This window comes from Urocampus carinirostris, chromosome 12 (assembly GCF_059441175.1).
Source record: "Urocampus carinirostris isolate Australia breed hairy pipefish chromosome 12, RoL_Ucar_1.0, whole genome shotgun sequence".
NCBI classification, from domain to species: domain Eukaryota; kingdom Metazoa; phylum Chordata; class Actinopteri; order Syngnathiformes; family Syngnathidae; genus Urocampus; species Urocampus carinirostris.
The window spans coordinates 2,314,615-2,339,614 of NC_142360.1; the positions used below are offsets into that span (position 1 = coordinate 2,314,615).

Here is a 25,000-nt window from a genome sequence, read left to right on the forward strand (position 1 = left end):
TTGCATTACTGTACAGTACTCATAGCTATAATTATTTACCTACCATTGCACATCCATATTTTTTTTTGTACATTATATGATCCCCCCCACTTGCATGTTTCACTCTACAAATGTTTTATTTTTTTGCACTGTTGTACATAAAATCCATTTTCAATACTCCAACTCAATACTACATATTTATATCTGTATATTTAAGGAAACTGTGCGGGTCAGATGTATCGACATTTTGTTCTGTATACATGCCTACAAGAATGACAAAGTATATCTGTATCTGTAAGAGCAAAAATTTACTTTCAACCTATTAAGGACACCTCTAACACCGACCTTGCCTTTAATATAATCAGTGTTGTTACCGGTGGTTGCATATGACTGCTAAGCGCCACTGGATGCCATGCAACTTGGATGGACACGAGTGTGCATTTGTTAAGCGTTTGCCACGGGTTGGGCAGAGCCAAGAGCTTTTCTCTGAGGAATTGCGTCAGCCAGACAAGTTTGTGACGTCTTTCCTAGACAGATGAAACAATTTTATTTCTCGGCCGTGCGTCATTACGCAGTGATGGAACCTCTTGAGCTAAGAAAAAAAAACAGGCACGTGCTCACAAGTGGAAATTCTGCCTTTGGGAAAATAATTTGGCTTTAAAGCAGCAGTGTAGTGACTTCTACTGGTGTGAATATATGTAATTTATTAAAATAAAACACTATTAGTTGGAATTTATGATCTAACCCCCCAAAAAAATATTAAGGTACAATATTGTTGTAGTGTAATCAATTGAAAAAGGTCAAAACAATACTTAAATTACGTCAACACACACATTTGTGCTAATCATTGAAATTCCAACATATGTTTCCACCTGGTGACTATATTTTGGCCTGGAGAGAGGGATGAGCGGGATCCCCAAGACACACCACAAGAAATTGTGCCCCTATGAGCCGTGTGGTTAAGGAATCCAACCAACAAACTTGTAGTTAATTGAATTACTATTTTTTTTTAATATCGAAGGCATATTGAAACTTCAACCTCATATGTTTTACAATATATACTGTCGCTGCAAATTTATATAACATTTTGTTTGAACTTTTAATCATCGTACTTATTACATCTTAGGTAAAACTTTTAAAAACCTACATGTCATAAATTATAGCTTTTGTAAAAAAAAGTTTGGATGCCTGATTTGATATTTGGAGTTCCTGCTGTCCTTGTGGATTTGACGTTGACATCCCACCTAATAGAAAGCTCTTTCCCGCTTTACTTGTTCGAAGGAATAGGTAGGAGGCTAACTCTGCAACTCTGTCGGACTGCTCAGGAACCCAAACATGAGTCGGAAATGGTCACTTGTTTGACTGGCTGTCCTGCATGTCAATCAAGTGACATATTTTATACTCTGTATAAAAATGTCCGCCTACCATCTCCTTACCTTAGTCTATAGTAAAGAGATAACTGGCTGACCTTGAGTTTGCTAATGCTAATCAATCGACCTACACTGCCGTTGCGATCGACTGGTAGAGTGTCATCGACGTATTGGGCTCCCATGGTTTAAGCACTGGTAGACACTCAAAATAAAGAGAAGATATCAATGAATTTGATCTTCCAAGGAGGACACGGAGAGAAGACTTCAGAAAGGAATTCAATTAACGCTTTCCTGAGTCTTCTGTTTTTATGAAATCTTATTGGTGACTAAACCAGATCATCCCTAAGGGGTGTGGGAATCAAATAACAGCAACATGATTGGCCGATGGAGACAATGATGTAGCACTCAAAACAAGGGACATCAGTGTCAAGTCAGTGCACGATAATAGTCAAAATAAGGAACTGGAATCCTATCAAATCTTCTTTGCATGCATCCAAGATTACAGACTTATAATAAATAATAAGAAAAAACACAATTAACTATTTCATGAACGTGATTTTTTTTTTTCAAGAAATGTGTAATTATATGAGTCAAGTCATGTTTATTTGTATATCCCTTAATCACAAGGAGTCTCAAAAGGCTGCACAGACCACAGATGATTGCAAACTACAGACTATCATTACGTAATCCCCTGATGTAAAACCAACATGAGGGCAAGGAAAAACTCAAAAACCTTAGCACGAGTAAAACAAAGAAACCTTGAGAAGGAACCGCACATGAGGTAATCTGCCTTCTAGGATGATTGAGTGGTAGTTTTTGGGGGGAGGAGCTTTACTAATTTTTTTAGGCTGTTATAGCCTGCGACCAAGGTGCTAACATGGGTGGCTAGAGAAGGAAACTGACCTATAACAATGCAAAAAATTGCATTCTTGGTGAGTGACACTGAAGGGTAAATAAAAAGCAGCTAGCAATAACAAAAACTGATACCCATAGCCTGCAGTCAAGTGACACAACTTTAAGAAGATAACACGTTTTTATTTTATTTTTCAGCCAAGATTGCGGTGCCTACAGGTGCAGCAGTTAATTGCTCTCCAGCTAGCTTATATTTTTACCGTACTTTCATTTTGTATCCTAAAAGCCTTTTATCTTTCATATACATTACTACATGTTTACCCTGGAGTGTCATGTCTAATCTCGTTATATACAATGTTTCAAAACGTAGTACCGTATTTTCCGCACTATAAGGCGCACCTAAAAGTCTTAATTTTTTTCAAAAGCTGACCATGCGCCTTATAATACAGTGCGCCTTATTTATGGATCAATATTAAATCGCCAAGTCTTCCAACTAACTTGCAGCCGTCAACTAGATTTTCCCCCGAACGCCAAGTAGTCCGCGGTGTATGCTGGGATTTATTTACCGGCGTTTTATTGGCTAACCAATGTGTCAATCATCATTTGAATTGATCACTATTGGCTAAAGTTATTCGGAGGTCAACGGGCGGATCCTTTTTATCATTTACAGGCTGGCATAGGCTTAAGCTGTAAAACAAAGCCTGCAATTGGCCGAAAAAGATGTGTCAATCATCAGTTGAATCGATCACTATTGGCTAAAGTTATTCGGAGGTCAAGGAGCGGATCCTTTTTATCATTTACAGGCTGGCATTGGCTGAAGCGGCAAAACAAAGCCTGAAATTGGCCGAAAAAGATTAATGCGTATAGCACATGGTTGACGGCATACAGAAAGCATTTTTTTACTATTCTGTATTTGTAAATATTTTATTCTCCTGGATTTACTAGACTCACGGATACAAGAGGACCATGGCTGCACATTATTATTGAACACAACGACTTCGGTGAGCTACTCCGGCTATATATTTTCCCTGTATCTTGTTTCAGACTGAACTCGATGTTTCTGTGATAAGCGGTGCAGATAATGGATGGAATGGAGTGTCTATTTTTAAATTAAACTCAATTCCAAATGTTTATTGTCATATGCACAGTAAAGTTGCGAGCGAAAATAGAAACTAAGGAATGGTTGACATTTCTTGAATCCCAAGACTTTAACCTTCCGAATGATGGAACGATGCATTTGAGTGACATCGTACGGACACCGCATCCGCACGTGTTCTCGACACGTATTTGCGTCTTTGCAAGCTTTGGGAATGTTAAGGGGGTAATAAGTTTGACTGAACTATCTGACTGTTTTGTCGACGTTCCCATTGTAGCGCCTTATAATCCGGTGCGTCTTATGTATGTCAAATATAGGACCAAAAACTATTTTTTCGGGGTGCGCCCTATAACCCGGTGCGCCTTATAGTGCGGAAAATACGGTAATTACAATAAAGACAATTTCAAGTATGGCTGCCGTCTTACTACTTTGGAACCCTAGTTGACCATTTTGCCAGGCTAGCTTGTCATTGTGGTGCTTTTAGCATTAAACTGTCACTTACTGCAAAAATCAGATGGTCAATGGCCAAGTCCCATCATCCCAGTATCTTCCCCCCTTTTCCACTTTTTCATTCTAGCCACTCATATTATCAGCTTGGCTGCTGGCTATGGCTCGCTGTTGTTAGCTGCTCCAGCTTTCTTTCAGTGCCACTTTCCACAGCTGAATGTCACCAAGATCTGTGATTTAGGCATCTTACACTTTTTTGCCACTGTTTCCTTTTCTAGCCACTCTTTTTAGCAACTTGACTGCAGGCTATGGGTAGCAGTTTTTGTTATTGCTAGCTGCTTCCAGTTTACCCTTCAATGTCACTCACCTTCCACAGGTAGTTGTTCTAATGTCACAGAGTCCAATTTTTTTCATTGTTATAGGTCAATTTCCTTCTCTAGCCACTCGTGTTAGCACCTTGGTCGCATGCTATGGCCATGGAGTATAACTGCCTAAAATAATAAGTAAAGCTCCTCCCCAAAAAAACTACCACTCAATTATCCTAGAAGGCGGATTACCTCATGTGCGGTCCCTTCTCAAGGTTACTTTCTTTTCCACAGGCTGAGGTCTTTGAGTTTTTCCTTGGCCTCATGTAGGTTTTAGATCGGGGGATGATGTAATGATAGTCGTTAGTTTGCAATCATCTGTGGTCCGTGCAGCCCTTTGAGACTCCTTGTGATTAAGAGCTATACAAATAAACATAACTTAAAAAAAAGCGGTGAAGTCCAGATGTCCCTATCACCAGCCACTTCCTCCAGCTCATGAATGAATGAATGTCAGCATTCCATTCATGCAAAAAAGAAATGAAATGAAAATGGAGATTCTCTCTTTGCATTTTTTTGAGGATATTCACATATATTTTATGTATTAATTTGTTTATTTTTCTTGTAAATTAATTGTTTTTAAAAATGTGTTTCTTTTTTCAAACAAGACATTTTAAACTATAAGCATTTTGTGAATTAAAATAATAATAATATCAATTATGGGGGTATCTTTTTAATTTTGAGCTTAGTATCATTATAAACATTAAATTCAAGAAAAGAAATGGAGATACGTCTTTTTGAAATATCAGCCTCAATATGTATGATGTTGCTATGTCGTGCCAAACCATGCTTTTGTTCTATTTCCTTTATTTGTGTTTGATTTAACCTCCTAAGACCCTAGCTTTTTGTTAGATGTACATTTAGCTCCACGCATGTGGATGCCAGGTCTGAGGAGGTTCATGTATTTATATTGACCGTTGCTCTACATTTGTTTTTTTCTTTTAAAGTGAAATAAATAAAATGTAAAACTTTACTCAATCATTTCATTGAGCGAACTGGCCTACAGCGCTACACTGTGTTAAAGGTCAGAGTTGGGCTCAGGTGGCCTTTTTGAACCACACTGGTGGTGTTTGAAGAGCAGGAGACATCCCTCCTGGAAACCCTCGGGACCTAAGCACCCTCTGCAGAACCCTAAACAGGATCCAATACTTTTGTTTGATAGAAGCCTTTGCAATGTAGCATGTAATTGCTGCCTTTCTCTCTATTTTAAATGTTGTTGCAGGTGCGTGAGAGCGTGCATGCGAGCGTGCATGTGAGAGAAGGTTCCGTGCATTTACCTCACTTGGTCAGCGACGATGAGTGAGCTCGAGCAGTTGCGGCAGGAAGCCAATCAGCTACGCAATCAAATTAGAGTACGTGAGATGGTCACACGTGACCACCTTTTTTTTTTTTTTTTTTTTTTTGTTCTTTTTCTACGTCCCTCGCCTCTTGATGCAATTATTTTGTTTACAAGGTTTTTCTTTTGTTCACTGCAGGATGCCAGGAAAGCCTGCAGTGACTCGACTTTGTCACAGGTAAGACCTGGAAAATAATTACTTTAAAGCCCCAAAAGACAAAGATGGAAAACAATATATAATTTAATATCATTATCTTTATTGTATATTTAATTGTACAGTACACCCCTGGGATTTGACGTTAATTCATCCTGAGATAAAATTGTTGTATAGTGGTGGATAGAAATCTATGCCAGTCATGTCAAAAGTACCGTGATCATTTTTCTACTGGCCCGCGGCCCTTTGTCTTAAAATTAACAATATGTGGCCGCCAGTACTGTTGATCTCAGTATAGAAGAATATACTATCAAGAGGTACTGCCAAACGAAACATTCTGACTACTACACGCTATCTGGGAACAAACACTGTGAAAAGGGGAAGCAAATGGAAGCTGTTTTAACAGCTCAGCAACGCTTTCTCACTAGACCCTGCGAGTCAAATGAAAACGCTACAAAGGCGAGGTACGAGGTTGTGTTGCTAATAACCAAGCACAGCAAACTTTTTACGGAGAGTGAATTTATTTAAGACTGTTCAAAGAACTCCGGCCTGAATAGTCAGCCCCCGACGACCAAATCTTTCCCGCTTTCTGAAAAGTTTGGATACGCCTGACCTATGCTAATTAGCTTGGATACCGCAGTACACCAGTTTAAAACATAAAAAAATAACAAATTTGGTAAAGCTGGGCCCAAAAAGATTTGGACAGTGACTGAAGTTTTGTTATTTTAGCTGTTTACATAAACAAATTCCGAAATACAATAATACAATTAATATGGGCTAAAAGTGCACAATCTTAGCTGCAATTTGAGACTTTCCACTTCAAAATCGGGATGAGTCGTGCAATTATGCAGTGTCAAGAGAAGTATGTTGTAAAAAGGTCTGGAGTTGATTACAGGTGTGTGAAGGGTTCCTGCGGATCCTTAAGTCTTAAAAGGCATTGCATTTATTATTCATAAAATAAGGCCTTAACTGTCATTAAAATGTCTGAAATACCAATTTTGGAAAGTCTTAGAAATGTGAACATATTAATAAGATTAAGAATTGTTTGAACTAAAAACATTTGGTAACATTTATAATTTATTTTTATTTATTTTTTTACTTCTGTGGCAACATAGTGTGACCACAATAAAAGACCTATCAAAAAGGGGATGGGGTTTCAGTTGCGCCTTTCAGAGCAGACCCACAATACACATAGCAACTTCGGATTCAGACATTTACTTTGGAGCATGGGAAAGTGTACATTTAATGAGAGGTGGCTGTACCACGAACGTTTTCGCCATGGCTAAATGTATTGTGTGCAAGAAATATCCATCATCCATTAACTGCACCGCTTATCCTCAGTAGGGTCGCGGGGTCGCTGGAGCCCATCCCTGCTGTCTTCGGGCAGTGGGCAGGGAACACCCTAAACTGGTTGCCAGCCAGTCGCAGGGCACACAGAGACAGACAACTCACTTGTTCATTCACACCTAAGGACAATTTGGACTGACCATTTACCCTGACATGTATGTTTTTGGAATGTGGGAGGAAAGCGGAGTGCCCGGAGGAAACCCACGCTAGCACGGGGAGAATATGCAAACTCCACACAGGAAGGTTCGACCTCATGACGTCAGAACTGTGCCGGAAACACGCTCATCACTGCGCTGCAGTGCTGCGTGCAAGAAATATATAATTTGTGTTGGGTTTTGTCGACTTTGATTGCTAAAGGCATTAAAAAGTCTTGAAATCAAATTGCCTTAAGCTGTAGGAACCCTGATAAAGGTACTACTGCTCGGTGCCTTCGCTTAGAAAATGCTGGTCAACCAGTGATCCCGTGAGCAAAGAATAAATCCGCAGGTTCGAGAGCGCTCTCCATTCGGGCCCCGGTGCTGTGAAATGCTTTGTCCTCTGAAATTCAATCTGCAACCTCAGTGGAACTGACTCAAAACACGCTCATATTCTATCGTTTATGAATGACTTATGTCTCATGTTGACGATGTATGTGTATTGCAACATCCATTGCATTCTGGTCATCTTCGAAAGGGGATTACCTCATGTATGGTCCTTTCTCAAGGTTTATTTATTTTCCTCATGCTGGGGTATTTTTCCTTGCCCTCATGTAGGTTTTAGATCAGGGGATGGTTGTCGGTAGTCTGTGCAGCCACTTTTTGTGATTCAGGGCTATACAGATAAACATGACTTAACTTGATTTCAAGGAAAAGCAAAATTTGATTTAACTTTTGTGTCAAGTTGAGCTGATTGAGTGGAGTAGCAAGTGGTTGCAGAAGGGGGAGGAGATAGCGACAGCTGGTTAAGGATATGTCAATAAAAAATAATTTTTTCCAACTTGCAAAAAAGCACACATTTTTATTAATATAATTATTCTTTGAGCACAGATGTACAAAAAGTGTTGATGGAGCCTCTGCCCCATCTTGGACTTTTTTTAGGTTTAGGTGTTTGTCAAGTCAATTCAAGTGCTGTTGTATCGCGTTTAATTGTTACAAGTCTCAAAGGGCTGTACAGACAATACACAGACATCAACAACATCAAATATAGGTAATAACAGAATGTCCAGTTTAAAAGCAAAATTATGAAATTGTAATTGTGTTATTGTTGTTGTTACTGATTGATTGAAACAAATTGTCATTAGTTGTTTTACTCATTCACACAATTAGTGGCCGCCTTTGATATTTTTGATTTTTTTTTTTTAAATCTACTTATGATTATTATAAATAGTGTGGAGCAATAAAGTCAATTAATACATCTATTTAAGTATAGACTAATTATTAATTCATTTGCAATAACATTTATATTTGGATTTATAATGTATTTTCTTTGTTCTGGTAGTCTGTGTCGTGCACTGATATAGACAGGGCTCGTACGTACGGCTGCTTGAAATCCTTGAATCTTAAGGTTGTGTTTTCGAGGTCGGGAAGATGCTTGAATTTTGGGGAAAGTGCTTGAAAATTTTTTCCACCCTGCAGTCTGACTCGATAGAACAAGCTTTAAAATGAAGAAAAAATTAAAGTGCGTAAAAATGACACCAATGGTTGTTCAAGTCCTCATTATCAAGTTGTCATGTGAAGCGTCACTGCACCCTTTCTGTTGCATCTGAGAGGACAAGTTTATTAGACTAGTCATGGAAAGTCTCTTTTACGAGAAGCGGCTTTTCTGGCTCTGCTCAATGAGAAAAGGTGACTCTTTTGGCTCCCAAGCGCCTTTTCAATTTTTTGGGTGTGATATACTAAATTATCGATAATAATAAAACATTATCCATTAAATTATTTAGTAATTCGTAATTTCACATGTTTTACAGGGAATCCCTGCAAAACACATGACATATACTGTATACTAAAATACTCACGGATCTACACAAAAAATGTAAAATAAAAACCAATTTAAGATTTTTACACACTGAACAGACTTAATGTCGAACAACAACACAAAAACCCTGAAAATGCTAAACAATGAAATACAAATCAAAAACATTAACTCTTCAGTGCTATAAATGATTATTTTAAATTTTTTTTAACTTATTTTCAATTATGTTTTAACCAATTTTGACACATATCTTCTGAAAAACATGCAAAAAATAAAAATCAAGATAAGTAAAACAAAAGCAAAAGATCAGCAGTCTCTCAGATTAAATGCACGGTACTTCGGAACAATCAATATGGTTAAAATTAGTCAAAATTTGGCTTATTTTTCTGCTTTTTATACATACATTGCTTTCTTTTTATGTCTTGCGTATTGAACTTCATTATTACCTACCGCCTATAGAGGCTTTTCCGTGTTTTTAAACATGTGTGACATATTGAATCATTGTTGAAGCAGAATGGCAGAATTTATGTCAGTTTATAGCACAAAAAAGATCATAGATCATAGAGAAGAACGGCACAAAAAAGCACAAAGTATGTGCTAGCAGCAAAATAGCGATTTTTTTTTTTCATAGTCATCAAAGCCAACCCAAAAAGAAAATTATTTTGACCGGTGCTAGATTTCGTCTTTTGAAAGGTACTGGAAAATTTAAGAATATGGTCTTGAAAGTGCTTGAAATGTACTTGAATTTGGCGATGAAAAAGATGTATAAACCATGTATACACAAAGTGTTGCTACATTCTCTGTGCATGACAATTTTAAATGTTTTTGTGTTATTTCAGATCACAGCCGGCCTGGACTCGGTGGGCCGGATCCAAATGCGGACCCGCCGCACTCTCAGGGGCCACCTGGCCAAGATCTATGCAATGCACTGGGGGAGCGACTCCAGGTAGCGTCCTCGTTCCTCGCTCAAATTCAATATTTCCTCTGGTGTCAAATCTTGTTCTGATATTTTCTCCCGATTGAAATGTTTGTTTGTGTCTCCTAATGCGATGCACTGGGGCAGTGACGGCAGTCCCAGGTGTGGGGCCACTGTTATGCATCTGCTTGTTCTAATATGACTAATACTAGCACTGGCACCTCCTTTTTAACCATGGACTCACAAAAACAGCTTGTTGGATATCACAATTGCACAAAGTTTTGTTTTTACACACGGATGCATGATACGTGTTTTTTCCTACCTTAGCGTGTTAAATTGTCAATAAGTCATCTAAAAAAATTATTCAATCAATTTGAAGAGGAAAATATAACATTTTTATTTAGCTTGTCCCGCCTTTTGGAACACCACATATAGTTGGATTTTTTTCTGTTCTTATAACATATGTAGAATCCAGCTTCTGGGCATCGATACTGTTTTTTTTAACTGCGTGCTATATTGAGGGGACAGAAAACACAAGCAGAATCCTATTTCTGTATTTTTCAGATTAGAAGGCCCACCTTTGAGCACATAATGAAGAGGTAAAGAGGATACACTTGCTACTTCTCCTATAGAAACTCATAAATGCGACTGATTATGCCCCAGGTGCCTCACACATATTTTAAAGAGGTAGAAAGAGATGTCTTTAGAAAATCTAAATATGTTTAAATTAGATTGAAATGGAGAGAGGACACGACCAAATTGTGCTATCACTTGTATAGAAAATCGAAAACCGTTTTTATGAGGGACACAAATGCTACTAAAAAGGCCGAACTCTCTGTTGCCTCAAGCACATAAGAGGTAGAAGGCGACTCAGTTTTGCTACGCCACCTATAGAAACTCAAATAAATTCTAATGACGAACATAAATCCTTAGAATCCTTCTAACGAGTAGTGTTGGCTTAAAGGCAAGCTCTCTGGAGACTCGGAACACATTACAAAGAGGTACAGAGGAAAAATGACCAAGTTTTGCCACTTCTATAGAAACTCATATCTATTCTAATAAGGAAAATAAATCCTTAGATCCTTCGAAAAAGTCATGTCTCCTGAAAAGTGAGGTCTCTAAAAGCGTAGAGAGGAGATGTAACCAATATATGCTAATTAAGTCACCACAAAATAGTGTTAGAGAGCAAGAGGTGACTTAATCAATTGATTAATACTTACGTTTTTTGTTAAATATAACTGATATGGGCGAGCTCTCCAGTGTCTCGCACACATTATGAAGAGGTTGAGAGGAGACATGACCAAGTTGTGCTCCTACTTCTATAGTTATCTCATCAATTCTAAAGAGGAACATAAATGTGACCGATTATTGCTGAGCTCTCCAGTGCCTCACACACATTACGAAGAGGTTGAGAGGATACATGACGAAGTTGTGCTACAACTTCTCTAGAAAAATCAAAATATATTCTAAGTAACATAAGTGCTAATAATCTTTCCAACGGGTAGTGTTGGCTGATTGAATATCAAAGTGTGACGTTCAAGCAACTCATTATGAGCCTTTTATTCCTACCGGTACGATAACTGGCATCAAATTTGTCCACTATCGCTTCGATAATCATCGTGCATCCCTATTTTTTTTACCTACCCATGCAGTGTTCTATTTGTATGACATGAATTCTGCATTTTATTTCTACATCAGGCTAATTTATTTCTGACCGGTTGAGATGACAAAGGCATGTTTATACTCCTAGCGATGGAGCGGGTTCTTGTGACATTTGTGCTTGACGACAGGAAATCATCATTCAGCCATTTATTTTCCAGAGAAAGCAGGAAACATTTTGCATTTGCATGAATGGGTTTTGAGATGTTTTTTAATGGGAATAGTCATGGCTTGGAAGGAACACATGCATACAGGTTTTTTTTTGTCTGAGGCATGTGCACCGTTCACTCTTTTTTTCATCGTTTCCAGGCTTCTTGTCAGTGCCTCTCAAGATGGAAAGCTCATCATCTGGGACAGTTACACCACAAATAAGGTTTGCAAACTTACTTTTTGTTTAACAAATGCTTTTTTCTAAATGTATTATAAATAATAGTATGCACCAACTTATTTAGTAATTAGTAATTTCATGTTTTGCAAGGGATCCATGAAAACTTCTATGATATATAAATTAAAAGATTCACAGATGTACAAATCTTTGTTTTAGCTGTTTAAATACTGAACAGATTTAATGTCGAATAACAACACAAAATTCCTAAAAATGCAAAACAAAACAATAATCCATCCATCAATTATCTGCATCGCTTATCCTCAGTAGGGTAGCGGGAGTGCTGGAGCCCATCCCAGCTATCTTCGGGCAGTAGGCAGGGGACACCCTGAACTGGTTGCCAGCCTGTCGCAGGGCACACAGAGACCGACAACTCACTCGCCAATTCACACCTAGTGACAATTCGGACCATCCAATTAACCTGATTCGCATGTTTTTGGAATGTGGGAGGAAACCCACGCTAGCATGGGGAGAACATGCAAACTCCACTCAGGAAGGCTAACCACTGTGCTGCTGTGCTGTTCCAATTTAAAAAAAATCAGCAGTCTCTGAGATTTAAAGCTGTATTGCACTCTGCTTCGGACCAATCAATATCATTAGAATAACCGTAAAATCCGGACCATAGAGTACACCTGACTATAAGCCGCATGCACTACATTTTATGGGCATTATTGGTTTTGTCCTTACACAAGCCGCACCTGTATATAAGCCGCATGCCCCTACATTAAAACATGGAGCAAAGTCAAAAGCTTATCCCAAATTTGACTAGGTGCCACGATTGTAACTATAAATATAGTATACAATCCAAACACCACAATCGGCAACATGAATGGAAAATGATACCTGTAATTAGAATTTAATGCAGACCTTTAAAGTCCGGGTCCCGTTGAAAGTAATCCGATGAAAAAAATGTATATTTCCTAAGTTAAGGGTGGGAAAAATATATACCGGTATCCACTATTGTCCGCTGCAACTACAAAGAGATTTTACTCAGCTTCACCCCACTTCCCGTCAGCCCGCGTTTGCTCCGCCCCTTGTTTTTGATTCGCTCGTAGAAAACATATCACAATAAGTCTCTAAAATAAATATATTACAAAAATATACTGTTGCAAATACATATTATACATGGTTACACATATTTACAAAGAAAGACGGTACACCGAGAGAGTTTTCAAAGCTTTAATAATAATAATATAATTTTTATCCCAAACCGCGCCTGTGAAAGGTACCAACACGCTACTAATAACACGCTCGCAACGGGTCATTCGTATCTGTTAAAAAAAGCCATACCGTAAATGTGATTTTCACGATTTATCGTCCTCATCTTTCTCCTTATAACTGCCGCCATCAAGGGCGACTTCCTCATTATCGGATAGAACCTTTGTCAGACTGACAAATTGTATACAAACTAAGAGGATGCCGCCCATCTTGGCGCACTTATTCCACGGGTCTAAATCTTACTTTTTGTACTCGAGTACCGCTGGTGGCAGTTAGAAAAATTACATAAATTGGCCACTTCACTTGATAAGCCGCAGGGCTGAACATTTGGGGAAAAAAGTAGCGGCTTATTGTCCGGAATTTACGGTAGTCAAAGTTTGGCTAATTTTTCCACCTTTTTCTTTTTTTCGTCTTCCGAATTGAACTCAATTATTACCCGACAGTCGAGGTAAGACCTTGTGCCCAGACTTGGAATGTCAATCACAAAGTCGGGCCGGCCGGGCTTCTCTCTTGCCGTTTTTTTTTTTTTTTTTGTGGAGGATCTGCACAGCATGCATTTACTTTTACTCAAGTAATTATTTCGATAAAGAAAATGCTTACCAAACCATCATTTTAACTTCAAATCACTAACTCTAAATGAATGTTCATCCTGAGTGTTGGGTTGAAAGACGCCCTACTTCCTCCTCCCTCACGTCAGACGTCATTCCGTTTCTTGCCAATAGCTTACAAGCTTTACAAACTTTCTTTCTGCTTTTCGGCCAAATCTTTCTCGATTTGCAGCCTGTAAACTGCAGAACATGATTTTCTTGGGTGCCATTTCGTTCACTTTCACTTTCACTTTTTTTTGCTGCACGTCACCAAAATGCGCACTTCGGCGCCGAACTGTTCATTTTTGCGCTGCACTTGCAGTGCACACTTGAATTGAGGGTATCTGCCCCAAATAAACCCCAAGCTGCATAGTTCAGGCGAAACGCATAGTTCAGCACTGAAAAATGCACGGCCGAAGTGAAGCTTTGTGTTTACATCAATGCTGCCATCGAGCGGCTGCCTTTCCAGCAGCTCCCCTGTTATCTCTCACTTTTTGTGATTTATTGTTTTATTGTCTGCTCCTATCTTTGGTGTTTTTCTTCCCGTTTGACAACTACTCTTTGGATGACTTTCTATCCTATGGACATGGGTTTTAGCGCACAAAAATGCGTTTATTCGAGGAATCAACTCCCTGCCCTGAAGAATTCTCGTGCCGGCGTGATGAGGGGGGCCTATGGTGGAAGAAGAGCCGGAGCTAGCTAAGCGGCTAGCGGCGTTATAAGTCTTCGGTACCATCCGTAATCATGGTAAATGTGAACTCACTACCAAATAAGACCAACGAGTGCTGGTGGAAAACATCGAAGCGCACAGGGAGCGCAGTTGCTGTGTTTTGCGGAAACGTGGCTCACGTTTAGCACCCCGGACGCTAACGTGTAGCCACCCTGAGCTACCCGGAGCAATCCGGCTTCAGCGCCGCTATACAGAGACACGAAAGCCTACGGGAATCGGAGAGGAGACGGACTCGCTAACACGAGGTGGTGTATCCCTGGACCCAAAGAAAAAGATTTCCATCTGCCGCAGGGATGTCGAACTTTTGGACTGGCGTGTGACGTCATCCACTCCGCTACAAGCACCCCTAGGGCATCATGTTAATCTGTTAATAAACAACAGGGTAGACTGCTGGAAGTGTGAATTTCCCTACAGGGATGAATAAAGTATCTATCTACTTTGGCGGAAAATCAAAGGTGTGGGTTTATTTCGGGCTCTGTTAAAAGGAGTGCCGGTAGACAATATTTGCCATTTTACTCATTTTTAAAGTCATTGCTGAATAACATTTTTTCAAAAACACTGAACTTATGCATGATCCGGTAGCATGATCACACGATCAAGGTCACTATGGCGATCGTGTTCCTGATAACGAAAGAACTTCATTATCTTTTGAGAAAGAAAGAAGCTTGAAACATTAACTGTACTTACCTACCGTAAATTCCGGACTATAAGCCGCTACTTTTTTCCCAAATGTTCAGCGTTGCGGCTTATTCAGTGAAGCGGCCAATTAATGGAATTTTTCTAACGGTTACTAGCGGCGCTGGAGTATAAAAGGTAAGATTAAGACCAGTAGAATATGTGCGTCAAGAAAGACTTCAACCTCTAAATTTGAGCATACATTATCTGTAAAGATAATGTATGTTCCGATTAATGAGGAAGACGCCCTTGATGATGATAGATATGAGGAGGAAGTTGAAATCGATCTAACCGTGAATTTTTTTTTTGGTTTGAACAAATCTATTGACACTAAAAACAGAAAACAATCATGACAATCTCAACAGCAATTAAGCACATTCACAATATTATATTCCAATATTACGTTTTTAACAGCAAACACAAAGTGAGGTTTGAACAAACCTTCTCGAAAATCAAACATATTCACAATTTCATTATATAACATCTTTGTTAGTGTCAATAGATCCGTCCAGGCCAAAGTCGATTGTCCTCGGTCTGAACAAATCCACCGACACCAACAGCAGCAAAACACAGCCATCAAGCATATTCACAATTTTTTATATTTGACAATATGACGTGACGATATGACGTTTTAACATTTTTTTCCTGACATTTTCAACATCAATTAAACAATTTCAGAGTTATTTTCTTTTAACAGTAGTTAACCAGCGTGTAAAAGGCAATACTATTGTGCAAGGGCATAGCTATGCCATCCCACCCTCCCAAGCAGCATTCTTCCAGTCCTCTGTGTGGGTCCTTTCCCTTCTGCGTGGGTCCTCTCCCTTCTGGGTTCCACAACCCAGGCCGTTGCTGCCGGGACTCCCACAGTGTAGCTCCGGCTCCCCCCTCCGGGTGGGTGCAGACGAGTCTTCTTTATGGCTGCGTCCTAGGCTCGCCGCTCGCAGATTGTATGGTATCTGCAGCCATTTGGAGCACAGCCACGGGGGGGATCTGCCTGCACCTCCATACCAGCAGGTTTCTGGAGGTCCAGATGGCGTCCTTGATGGCGGCGAGAGTGAGCCAGTCCCTGGCAAAGTCGTTCCGATGCCTCCTCGACCGACTCACCCCGTGAAGCACGTACTGTGCATCAGGGACCTCTCCTGCTGGCAAGTCCGGGAACTTTCCTAGTTGTTCGGCCATTGTCCACAAGACCTTGGCAGCGCTGCACTCACAAAAAAGGTGCCTCACCGACTCCTGGGCGCCACAGCCAGGTCGAGGGCACGTCGAAGTCGCTGACATTCCTCGGTGGTGCATTACAGCTCTGACTGGGAGAACTTCATGAGCCACCATCCATGACAAGTCTCGTAGTCTGTTTGGGAGGGCAGGATGATTGACGTTGCTCCAAACCGTTGTGGATTCGCCAAACGCAAGCCCCCCCGCACAGGGCTTACTGTAGCTCGCTCTTGCACAATAGCAATAAGAGCCCTGTGGTTTTGTAAAGTGTGACATTCTTGTGTTTCCAAATCAAACTTCTTCAAAAAATCCCGAATAAAGAGATGTGTTGGTGGCAAGTTAAACGAAACTGGAATCAAACGATTGTCTAGTACAAGCTTTAGCTTCCGCAAATATGAGCCCATCCAAAAACGGGTCATTGCTTGACTTTTCGGGTTGTTGGGTGGGCCCACAGCGTTTTGGAAGTGGAGAGAGACATATTTGCTTCCCAGGAAAAGCTGGAGGTCAGGCACTCCTTTCCCCCCTTTTTCCTTTTTCTTTTTCATTGTATCTCTTTTTATCCTTTCCCACTTTGAGCCCCAGACAAAGCGAAAGATGGCTCGGTCCAGTTGCAACAGCACGCTTCATTTAGGCATAAAAATTAAACTGATTGACAAAAGCATTGGGAGGATGATCGCTTTGATGATTAGGACCTTCCCCTCTATTGTCAGTTTTCTTAGTGACCAAAAAACAAGTTTTTGCTTAACTTTCCTTGTCACGTCATCCCAGTTGGTCTCGCCTCCTCCATCCGCACTGAACTTTATCCCTAGAAGTTTCTGGTCTGTCTTTAACACCGTCAGCGGGAGTCCTGCCTTTTCTGTCTCTCTCCACATTCCATAAAACTTCACTTGTGATTTTTCTCTATTTAGCCTTGACCCAGACGCCCTCCCAAACAGGTCAGTCAAGTCAAGGGCTCTTTCAACAGATGCGCGGTCAGTACACAAAATATTAAAATCATTCATGTACAAAACACACTTGGTAATTTGTCCCCCACTTCCTGGGATATTGATGCCTTCGACAAATCTATCTTTTCTTAACATTTGTGCCAAAGGTTCAATGCAAAGAACATAGAGAAGGGGAGACATAGGGCAACCTTGATGTACACCGCAGTTGATCTCGATTGCTTCCGATAAATTCCCGTTAATCATGAATTTGCTGTAGATGTCTCGGTATAGCAGTCCTACCCAATTGATGTATTTTTGGGGAAAACCACATTTTTGCAATACCCTGAAGAGGTATTGGTGCGAGACTCGATCAAAGGCTTTTTCAAAGTCTAGGTTTAGGACCGCTAGTCGCATGTTTCTGTCTCTTGCATAACAAATGGTGTCACGGATCAGCATGAGACTGTCGCTGATCTTCCTTCCCACAATGGCACAGGTTTGGTCTGGATCAACCAAGTCTCCCAAGACAACAGACATTCGTGTTGCTAGAAGCTTGCTGAAAATTTTACAGTCCACGTTTAAAAGCGTTATGGGTCGCCAGTTTTTTAAGTCAATTTTGTCTCCTTTTTTGTGCAATAGAGTAACTATCCCGATTCTGAAACTGTCTGGCATATGGTCTCGACTGGAAAATTCGTTAAAAACAGTTAACAGATCTGGTGCTAAAATATCCCAAAAAGTCCGGTAAAATTCGAGGTTGAGTCCGTCCTCCCCGGGTGATTTGCCTTTTTTCATAGTCTTTATGCAATCATTCAGTTGGTCTTGGGTAAAGTCCGATGTTAAAAAGGGGTCTTGACGCACTGATCTTGAAATATGATCTAATACATGCCCCATTTCATTCTCATATGTTTCTTTCTTTTCAAATAATTTTTTGTAGTAGTCTTCGACCAATCTGGTTATTTCACTACTTTCCTTTGTTATTTGCCCGTTTTCGTTTTGAAGTTTAAAAATCCCCTCATTTTTGCCCATAATTTTTTTTAAAAAGTAGCGTGTACATTTTTCCCCTTCTTCTATTTCTCTTTCTCTGCTTCTTATTATGATGCCTTTGCTCTTTATTTCCGCCAAAGCGTTTAGTTCTTGTTTGGTCTCTTTGATTTCATCATTAAAGTCCATCCCCTTTTCTGTTAGGATGAAATAGCGTTGGAGTCTTCTTTGTAGTCCCGACATGCGTTTCATCTCTTTGAGTTTCTTGTTTTTCCCTGCATTTTTAAAAAAGGTCTGTGTTCGTTTCTTTGTCATTTCCCACCATTGTGCTCGTGAATCATACGAGTCTTGAAGGGTCTGCCAGTCTTTGTACAGCTCCCTGTATTGTGCGGCTAGAGCCTCATCCTCCAGCAGGGAGCAGTTTAACTTCCACAAACCCTTCCCAACAGTCATACCTGAAGGAAATGAGAAAGAGCAGGACAGTAGCAAGTGATCCGAAAAAAAAACTGGAATTAATCTTGCATCACTCTGTGCTAAACCCCTCGTAAATATGTAGTCTATTCGAGAGGCTCTGGCATTGTCACTACTGAACCAGGTGAAGCCCTCCTCTCCTGGATGTATGGATTTGAAACAGTCCACCAGTTTAAATGTCCGGCACATGTCTTGTAATAAAGTTGATGTTTTATCTACTTTAAACTCCTCATCGTTCCTCTTTCTATCCTTCCTACTTAGGATGCAATTAAAATCTCCTCCCACGATTAGTGGTTGATGGCCTAGCATATGAGACTGGATGTCCTCTAAAAGTTCGTACCTGAGTTGTCTGTCGGCATGGCCGTATATGTTAATGAGGTTAAAATCATTCCCTATATAAGAAAGTCTAAGATAGCGCGTCCGTCTCTCATCACAGTACTCCCCTTTATGATGAGTTGAGGGTTGTTTATTAAAATGGCTACCCCATCGTTACGGTTTTCATTCGAGCCACTCCATAATGACGGATATGGCCAAATCTCTTCCCACTGTTTATAATTTTTTTAGAAAGGGGATGCAGCATTCCTGTAGTAAAAACACATCTGCTCTGATATTTTTTAAGAACGATAAAACACTGTGAGCCTTAACCTTTGATCTCACACTTCTCACATTGATAGTAGAGAATGTAATGTTCATAATAGTTGTTAAAGTATTTAAACTAGTTAGACAAAACCGGGGGATCTGAGTCCATTCTTTGGTGATCATCGAGATCATCGAGAGTGTCACCTGTGTCAGACACATCACTTAAGAGTAGTACCTCATTTTGAGAGTCACCGGGGAAAACTCTGGGACCCTCTGACTCTCTGTCTGTGGTTCCAGGTCTTCCCCTTTTTTCTGGGTTAGGGGGTGAGCCAGAGGACCTATCAAGGGGTCTCTTACTTCCTTGCCCACTAAGGGTCAGATTTTTTCCCTCCCCGACTTCCTCCGTCTCAACTTCATACAGTTCCCTTGTGGGCTTATTCACCGGCAATCGGCTTTCTTCTAAATCTCTTATCTTTGTTTCTGTTTTTTTCACCACTCCCAATTTTGTCTTACTTTTACTCCTCTTTCCAGTGCCCGTATGGGTTTTTGGAGAGTCATTCGCCCTTTCGATTTGTTTGTCTTCTCCAAATCCCGGCAATGGCGTAGCAAACAAATTTGCTAATTTGAACTCTCTTCCAGGCCCTTCCTGATTAATATGTGTTTTCGGAGTGGCAGTTGCTTTTTCTATTCGTTTGTCATGTCCAAATTCAGGTATTTTATGAGAAATCGAATTAGAATTTCCAGGTTCTTCCTGTTTCAATTTTGATTCTCTGGTCTCTGCTCCAGGGGTTTTGGTAGGTACATCTGTTTTTTCAATTTGTTTGTCTTGTCCAATTTCTTTGTGCATTTCTTGATCAATTTCATTGGGTATTTCCATAACTTTATTCATTTCCTGTTCATCTTCATTGGGTATTTCTATAACTTCATTAATTTCTTGTTCATTTTCATTTTGTATTTCCATGACTTTATTAATTTCATTGTCTTTGTTATCTTTATTCACTTTATTGTCTTTGTGACATTTATTCATTTCATTATCTATGTTGTCTGACATCATTTCATTGTCTTTGTTGTCTTTGTTAACTGCCTTCCTAGCTTTCAATTTGTTAGCAAACGAATTCGGGCAGTTTCTAAAGAGGTGATTCGTTTCTCCACAGAGATTGCATTTTCTGCTATTGCTACATTCCTCAAAGGAATGTCCAATTGTTCTGCACTTTCCACAAAAAATTCGATCACATACCTCAGCCAGATGCCCAAGCTCACCACATTTGCGACAGAGTTTCGGTTGCCCTTGATAGTGGATAAAGCCACGGTTTTCCCCCAGGAATATAGTCGACGGAATTTGTTTCAGTCCCTGAAAGCCCTGAGGATCTTGCCGTAGTTGGACTGGTACCCTCCAGGCACCATTCCAATAGCCTTTCTCACACCTCACCTTCATAGCCTGGCCTTTTACTGAGCAGTATCTACTCAACCAATAACAGACGTCATCAGCACTGATTATTTCACTAAACATTCTAACAACGACAATCTTGTTAGCATTATCAGTCAGCTTCTCCACTGTAAATCCTGAAAACTGGGACCTCACTCCCTCAAAGCGATTCCAAAACTCTTGATAAAGAGCTGCCGTTTCAAAACTCACATCAAAGCCTTTGCCAGAAGTCATTTTTATGACAGCATGTACCTCCTCCTTTTTAAACTTCAGAATCTTTTCAACAAACTTGTTAATAAAATCCGTCCTTGACATTCCCTCCGAAATTGCCACAACATCTTTGAGCAAGAATCTCACGCAGTTACGTCTCCGCCCGCCGGTATTTGATCAAAGCGGCGCTGCCACGAGCGGCTGCCTTTACCAGCAGTTGCCCTGTTGTTTTATTGTCTGCTCCTATCTTCGGTGTTTTTTCTTCCCGTTTTGACAACTACACTATGGATTACTTCTATCCTATGGACATGGGTTTTAACGCACAAGAAATGCGTTTATTCAAGGAATTTCTACTCCTTGCCCTGAAGATTTCTCGTGCCGGCGTGATGAAGGGGCCTATGGTGGAGGAAAAGCCGGAGCTAGCGAAGCGGCTAGCGGCGTTATAAGTCTTCGGTACCATCCGTAATCATGGTAAATGCGAACTCACGACCAAATAAGATCATCGAGTGCTGGTGGAAAACATCGAAGCGCACAGGGAGCGCAGTTGCTGTGTTTTGCGGAAACGTGGCTCACGTTTAGCATTCCGGACGCTAACGTGTAGCCACCCGGAGCTACCCGGAGCAATCCGGCTTCAACGCTGCTAAACAGAGACACGAAAACTGGGGAGAATCGGAGAGGAGGCGGACTTGCTAACACGAGGTGGTGTATCCCTGGATTTTCACAAAGAAAAGTTTTCCATCTGCCGCAGGGATGTCGAAATTTTGGACTGGCGTGACGTCATCCACTTCGCTACAAGCACCCCTAGGGCATCATGTTCATCTGTTAATAAACAACAGGGTAGACTGCTGGAAGTGTGAATTTCCCTACGGGGATGAATAAAGTATCTATCTATCTATCTATCTATCTATCTATCTAATGCCCGGCCATGGCAGGACTCGGCTGCTTTACTTCTAACTATGTTAAAATGGTTAGAATTGTAAAATTAATAATTAACAATACTCTTAAAACCGACGCCAATGACAGTATAAACGCATAGAACGAGCAGTGCTAACCTGATGCGTCCACCATGATCCAATAAGTTAATTGAAAGTAATCAAGTTAAAGTAACCCTACCCAACCATGATCATACTAAATGGCCAAGTTAAGGTCCTAGCTTTAAAGCCTAGGGGGGATGCCTATTTTTTAACAGGTACGATTTATAATTTGTGAGCGTGATCCTAACTAGCGTGTTGGTACCTTTCAAAGGCACGGTTTGGGATGAAAGTTTTATTATTATTAAAGCTTTGAAAACTCTCTCGGTGTACCGTCTTTCTTTGTAAAAATGTGTAACCATGTATAATATGTATTTGCAGCTGTATATTTTTGTAATGTATTTATTTTAGAGATTTATTCTGTTGTGTGTTCTATGGACGAATCAAAAAGAAGGGGCGGAGCAAATGCGGGCTGATGGGAAATGGAGTAAAGCTGAGTTACCGGTAGATCTGTCTGTTGTCGCAGCGGACAATAGTGGATATATATTTTTCCCACCCTTAACTTTAGAAATATACATTTTATTTCCTTGGATTACTTTTAACGGGACCCGGACTTTACAAGTCTGCATCATACTATAATTACAAGTATTATTTTCTATTCCTGATGCCGACTGTGATTCTAGGATTGAGTACTATCTATGGGCAGCAGCGATCTTTGAACTGTGTGCTTCAATGAATGACATGAAGGACTGACATAAGAATCCCCAAAATACAGCAATGCTGTAAGTTGGATTTTTGCAATCGGGAGATGGAAAAAGAGCTTGCCCTGTCCACTCCATGCTTTGGCCCGGTATTGCAGTACCTCCTGGAACGGTGCATTCGCACTGATCGCTGCTTGGCTCTGTGGCTAGGACCTTGACTCAGCCTCTTGGCTGAGAGCAAGTGTCTCGGTCCCTTGGCTTTGTAGCTTATTATGATTTGCCGATAATGGATAATTGATAAAGAATATAGAACAATAAACCTTACAAAATCCCCCCGCAGTTATAAACATGGAATTTTCAGCCTGGTTTGGGTTAAACTTGTGAATCTGTCACGAGTTTTATTGTGGGCGCACGCGTCTTATACATGGGTGCGGCTTATGTAAGTAAAAAAGTGGCAGATCACCTAAAAGGTGGTGGGTGCGGCTTATAATCATGTGCACTCTATAGTCCGGAATTTACGGTATATCTTCGTTACTCTTAAAACACTGCTTCAAACGGCTGTGTGACCGGCCCCTTACATAGAAAAAGAAACGGAACAAATTACAGGTGGATGATTAAAAATAGAAGTCAGTGGGAGAGAGGCCTGGCCCGAACCTAACGTAATTTAAGTCCTGACCCGACCTGAATTTCGGGCCTAGGATCAATCACTTCAATTGCTTGATACAGGAGGAAAGATTACGAAGTGGGGGCTTCATTTTTTTCGTGGACAAAGTTCTAATCAAAGGTACTCCTGCCATTTAATGGTGATTTATCATACAGAAATTATTCCCATAGGCTTGATACCAACTGATGAGCTGCGTAAAGGTTTGGGTTTATTTCGGGCTCAGTTATCACTTTATTAAAGTGATAATGAGAAATTTAAAAAATATTTTCATGTATTTTTATGCTTCTGAAAACGGATTTATACAATATGTCACTGGATTAATTTCCAATCTTTGTCTGCAGATGCATGCCATCCCTCTTCGCTCTTCCTGGGTTATGACGTGCGCCTACGCCCCCTCCGGAAACTACGTGGCCTGCGGAGGGCTGGACAACATCTGCTCCATTTACAGTCTGAAGACTCGGGAGGGCAGTGTGAGAGTCACAAGAGAGCTGCCGGGACATACAGGTGGGTGTAAATCGTAATTTACACTGAAAAACACCACCGTTTAAAAAAAATAAAACTCTAAAGTAAATGGTCGAGCTAATATATGTTTGGAATCAGCTTGGAAGGCGTCTTTAGGTTAATGAAAGTACCGTATTTTCCGCACTATAAGGCGCACCTAAAAGCCTTTATTTTTTTCAAAAGCTGACCATGCGCCCTATAATACAGTGCGCCTTATTAATGGATCAATATCAAGTCGCAAAGTCTTGCAACTAATTTACAGCCGCCGAATAGATTTTCCCCCGAATGCCAAGTAGTGGTGTATGCTGGGATTTATTTACCGGCGTTTCATTGGCTAATCAATGTGTCAATCATCATTTGAATCGATCACTATTGGCTAAAGTTATTCGGAGGTAAAGGGGTGGATCCTTTTTATCATTTACAGGCTGGCATAGGCTTAAGCGGCAAAACAAAGCCTGCAATTGGCCGAAAAAGATGTGTCAATCATCAGTTGAATCGATCACTATTGGCTTAAGTTATTCGGAGGTAAAGAGAGCGGATCCTTTTTATCATTTACAGGCTAGCCTAGGCTAAAGGGGCAAAACAAAGCCTGCAATTGGCTGAAAAAGATGAATGTGAATAGCACGTGGGGTTGACGGCATAGAGAAAGCATTTTTTACTATTCTGTATTTGTAAATATTTTATTCTCCTGGATTTACTAGACTCACGGATATAAGAGGACCATGGCTGCACATTATTATTGAACACAATGACTTTGGTGAGCTACTCCGGCTATATATTTTCCCTGTATCTTGTTTCAGACTGAACTCGATGTTTCTGTGATAAGCGGTGCAGATAATGGATGGAATGGAGTGTCTATTTTTAAATTAAACTCAATTCCAAGTGTTTATTGTCATATGCACAGTAAAGTTGCGAGCGCAAAATAAAATAGAAACTAAGGAATGGTTGGCATTTCTTGAAAAAGAAAGACTTTAACCTTCCGAATGATATTTGAAACGATGCATTTGAGTGACATCGTACGGACACCGCATCCGCACGTGTTCTCGACACGTACTTGCTTCTTTGCTAGCTTTCGAATGTTAAGGGAGTAATAAGTTTGACTGAACTATCTGACTGTTTTGTCGACGTTCCCATTGTAGCGCCTTATAATCCGGTACGTCTTATGTATGTCAAATATAGGACCAAAAACTATTTTTTCGGGGTGTGCCTTATAACCCGAAGCGCCTTATAGTGCGGAAAATACGGTACTTGCCTAAAGTTCCAGTTTGTGTTACAGCGACCCTAAGTGGGGTAAAAATACG

At 40.3% G+C, this 25,000-nt stretch overlaps 1 protein-coding gene and 1 pseudogene across 4 annotated transcripts in view; both read left to right on the forward strand.

Moving 5' to 3' along the window:
- The window catches only part of LOC148354644 (guanine nucleotide-binding protein subunit beta-4), a 54,708-nt gene that overhangs the window by 21,559 nt on the left and 8,149 nt on the right, over positions 1 to 25,000 (forward strand). For 2 of the 4 annotated variants that reach the window (XM_088349019.1, XM_088349020.1), the window contains 7 exons: positions 3,147 to 3,202; positions 5,329 to 5,458; positions 5,582 to 5,620; positions 9,733 to 9,839; positions 9,957 to 9,971; positions 11,778 to 11,841; positions 23,540 to 23,702. In XM_088349019.1, coding sequence (XP_088205145.1) covers positions 5,402 to 5,458; positions 5,582 to 5,620; positions 9,733 to 9,839; positions 9,957 to 9,971; positions 11,778 to 11,841; positions 23,540 to 23,702 — 445 coding nt within the window. In that variant the 5' untranslated portion in view covers positions 3,147 to 3,202; positions 5,329 to 5,401. The remainder of the gene's footprint in view (positions 1 to 3,146; positions 3,203 to 5,328; positions 5,459 to 5,581; positions 5,621 to 9,732; positions 9,840 to 9,956; positions 9,972 to 11,777; positions 11,842 to 23,539; positions 23,703 to 25,000) is intronic. The other 2 variants (XM_088349018.1, XM_088349022.1) reach the window with 2 other exon arrangements.
- Positions 22,594 to 22,717, forward strand: LOC148354645 (U2 spliceosomal RNA; annotated as a pseudogene).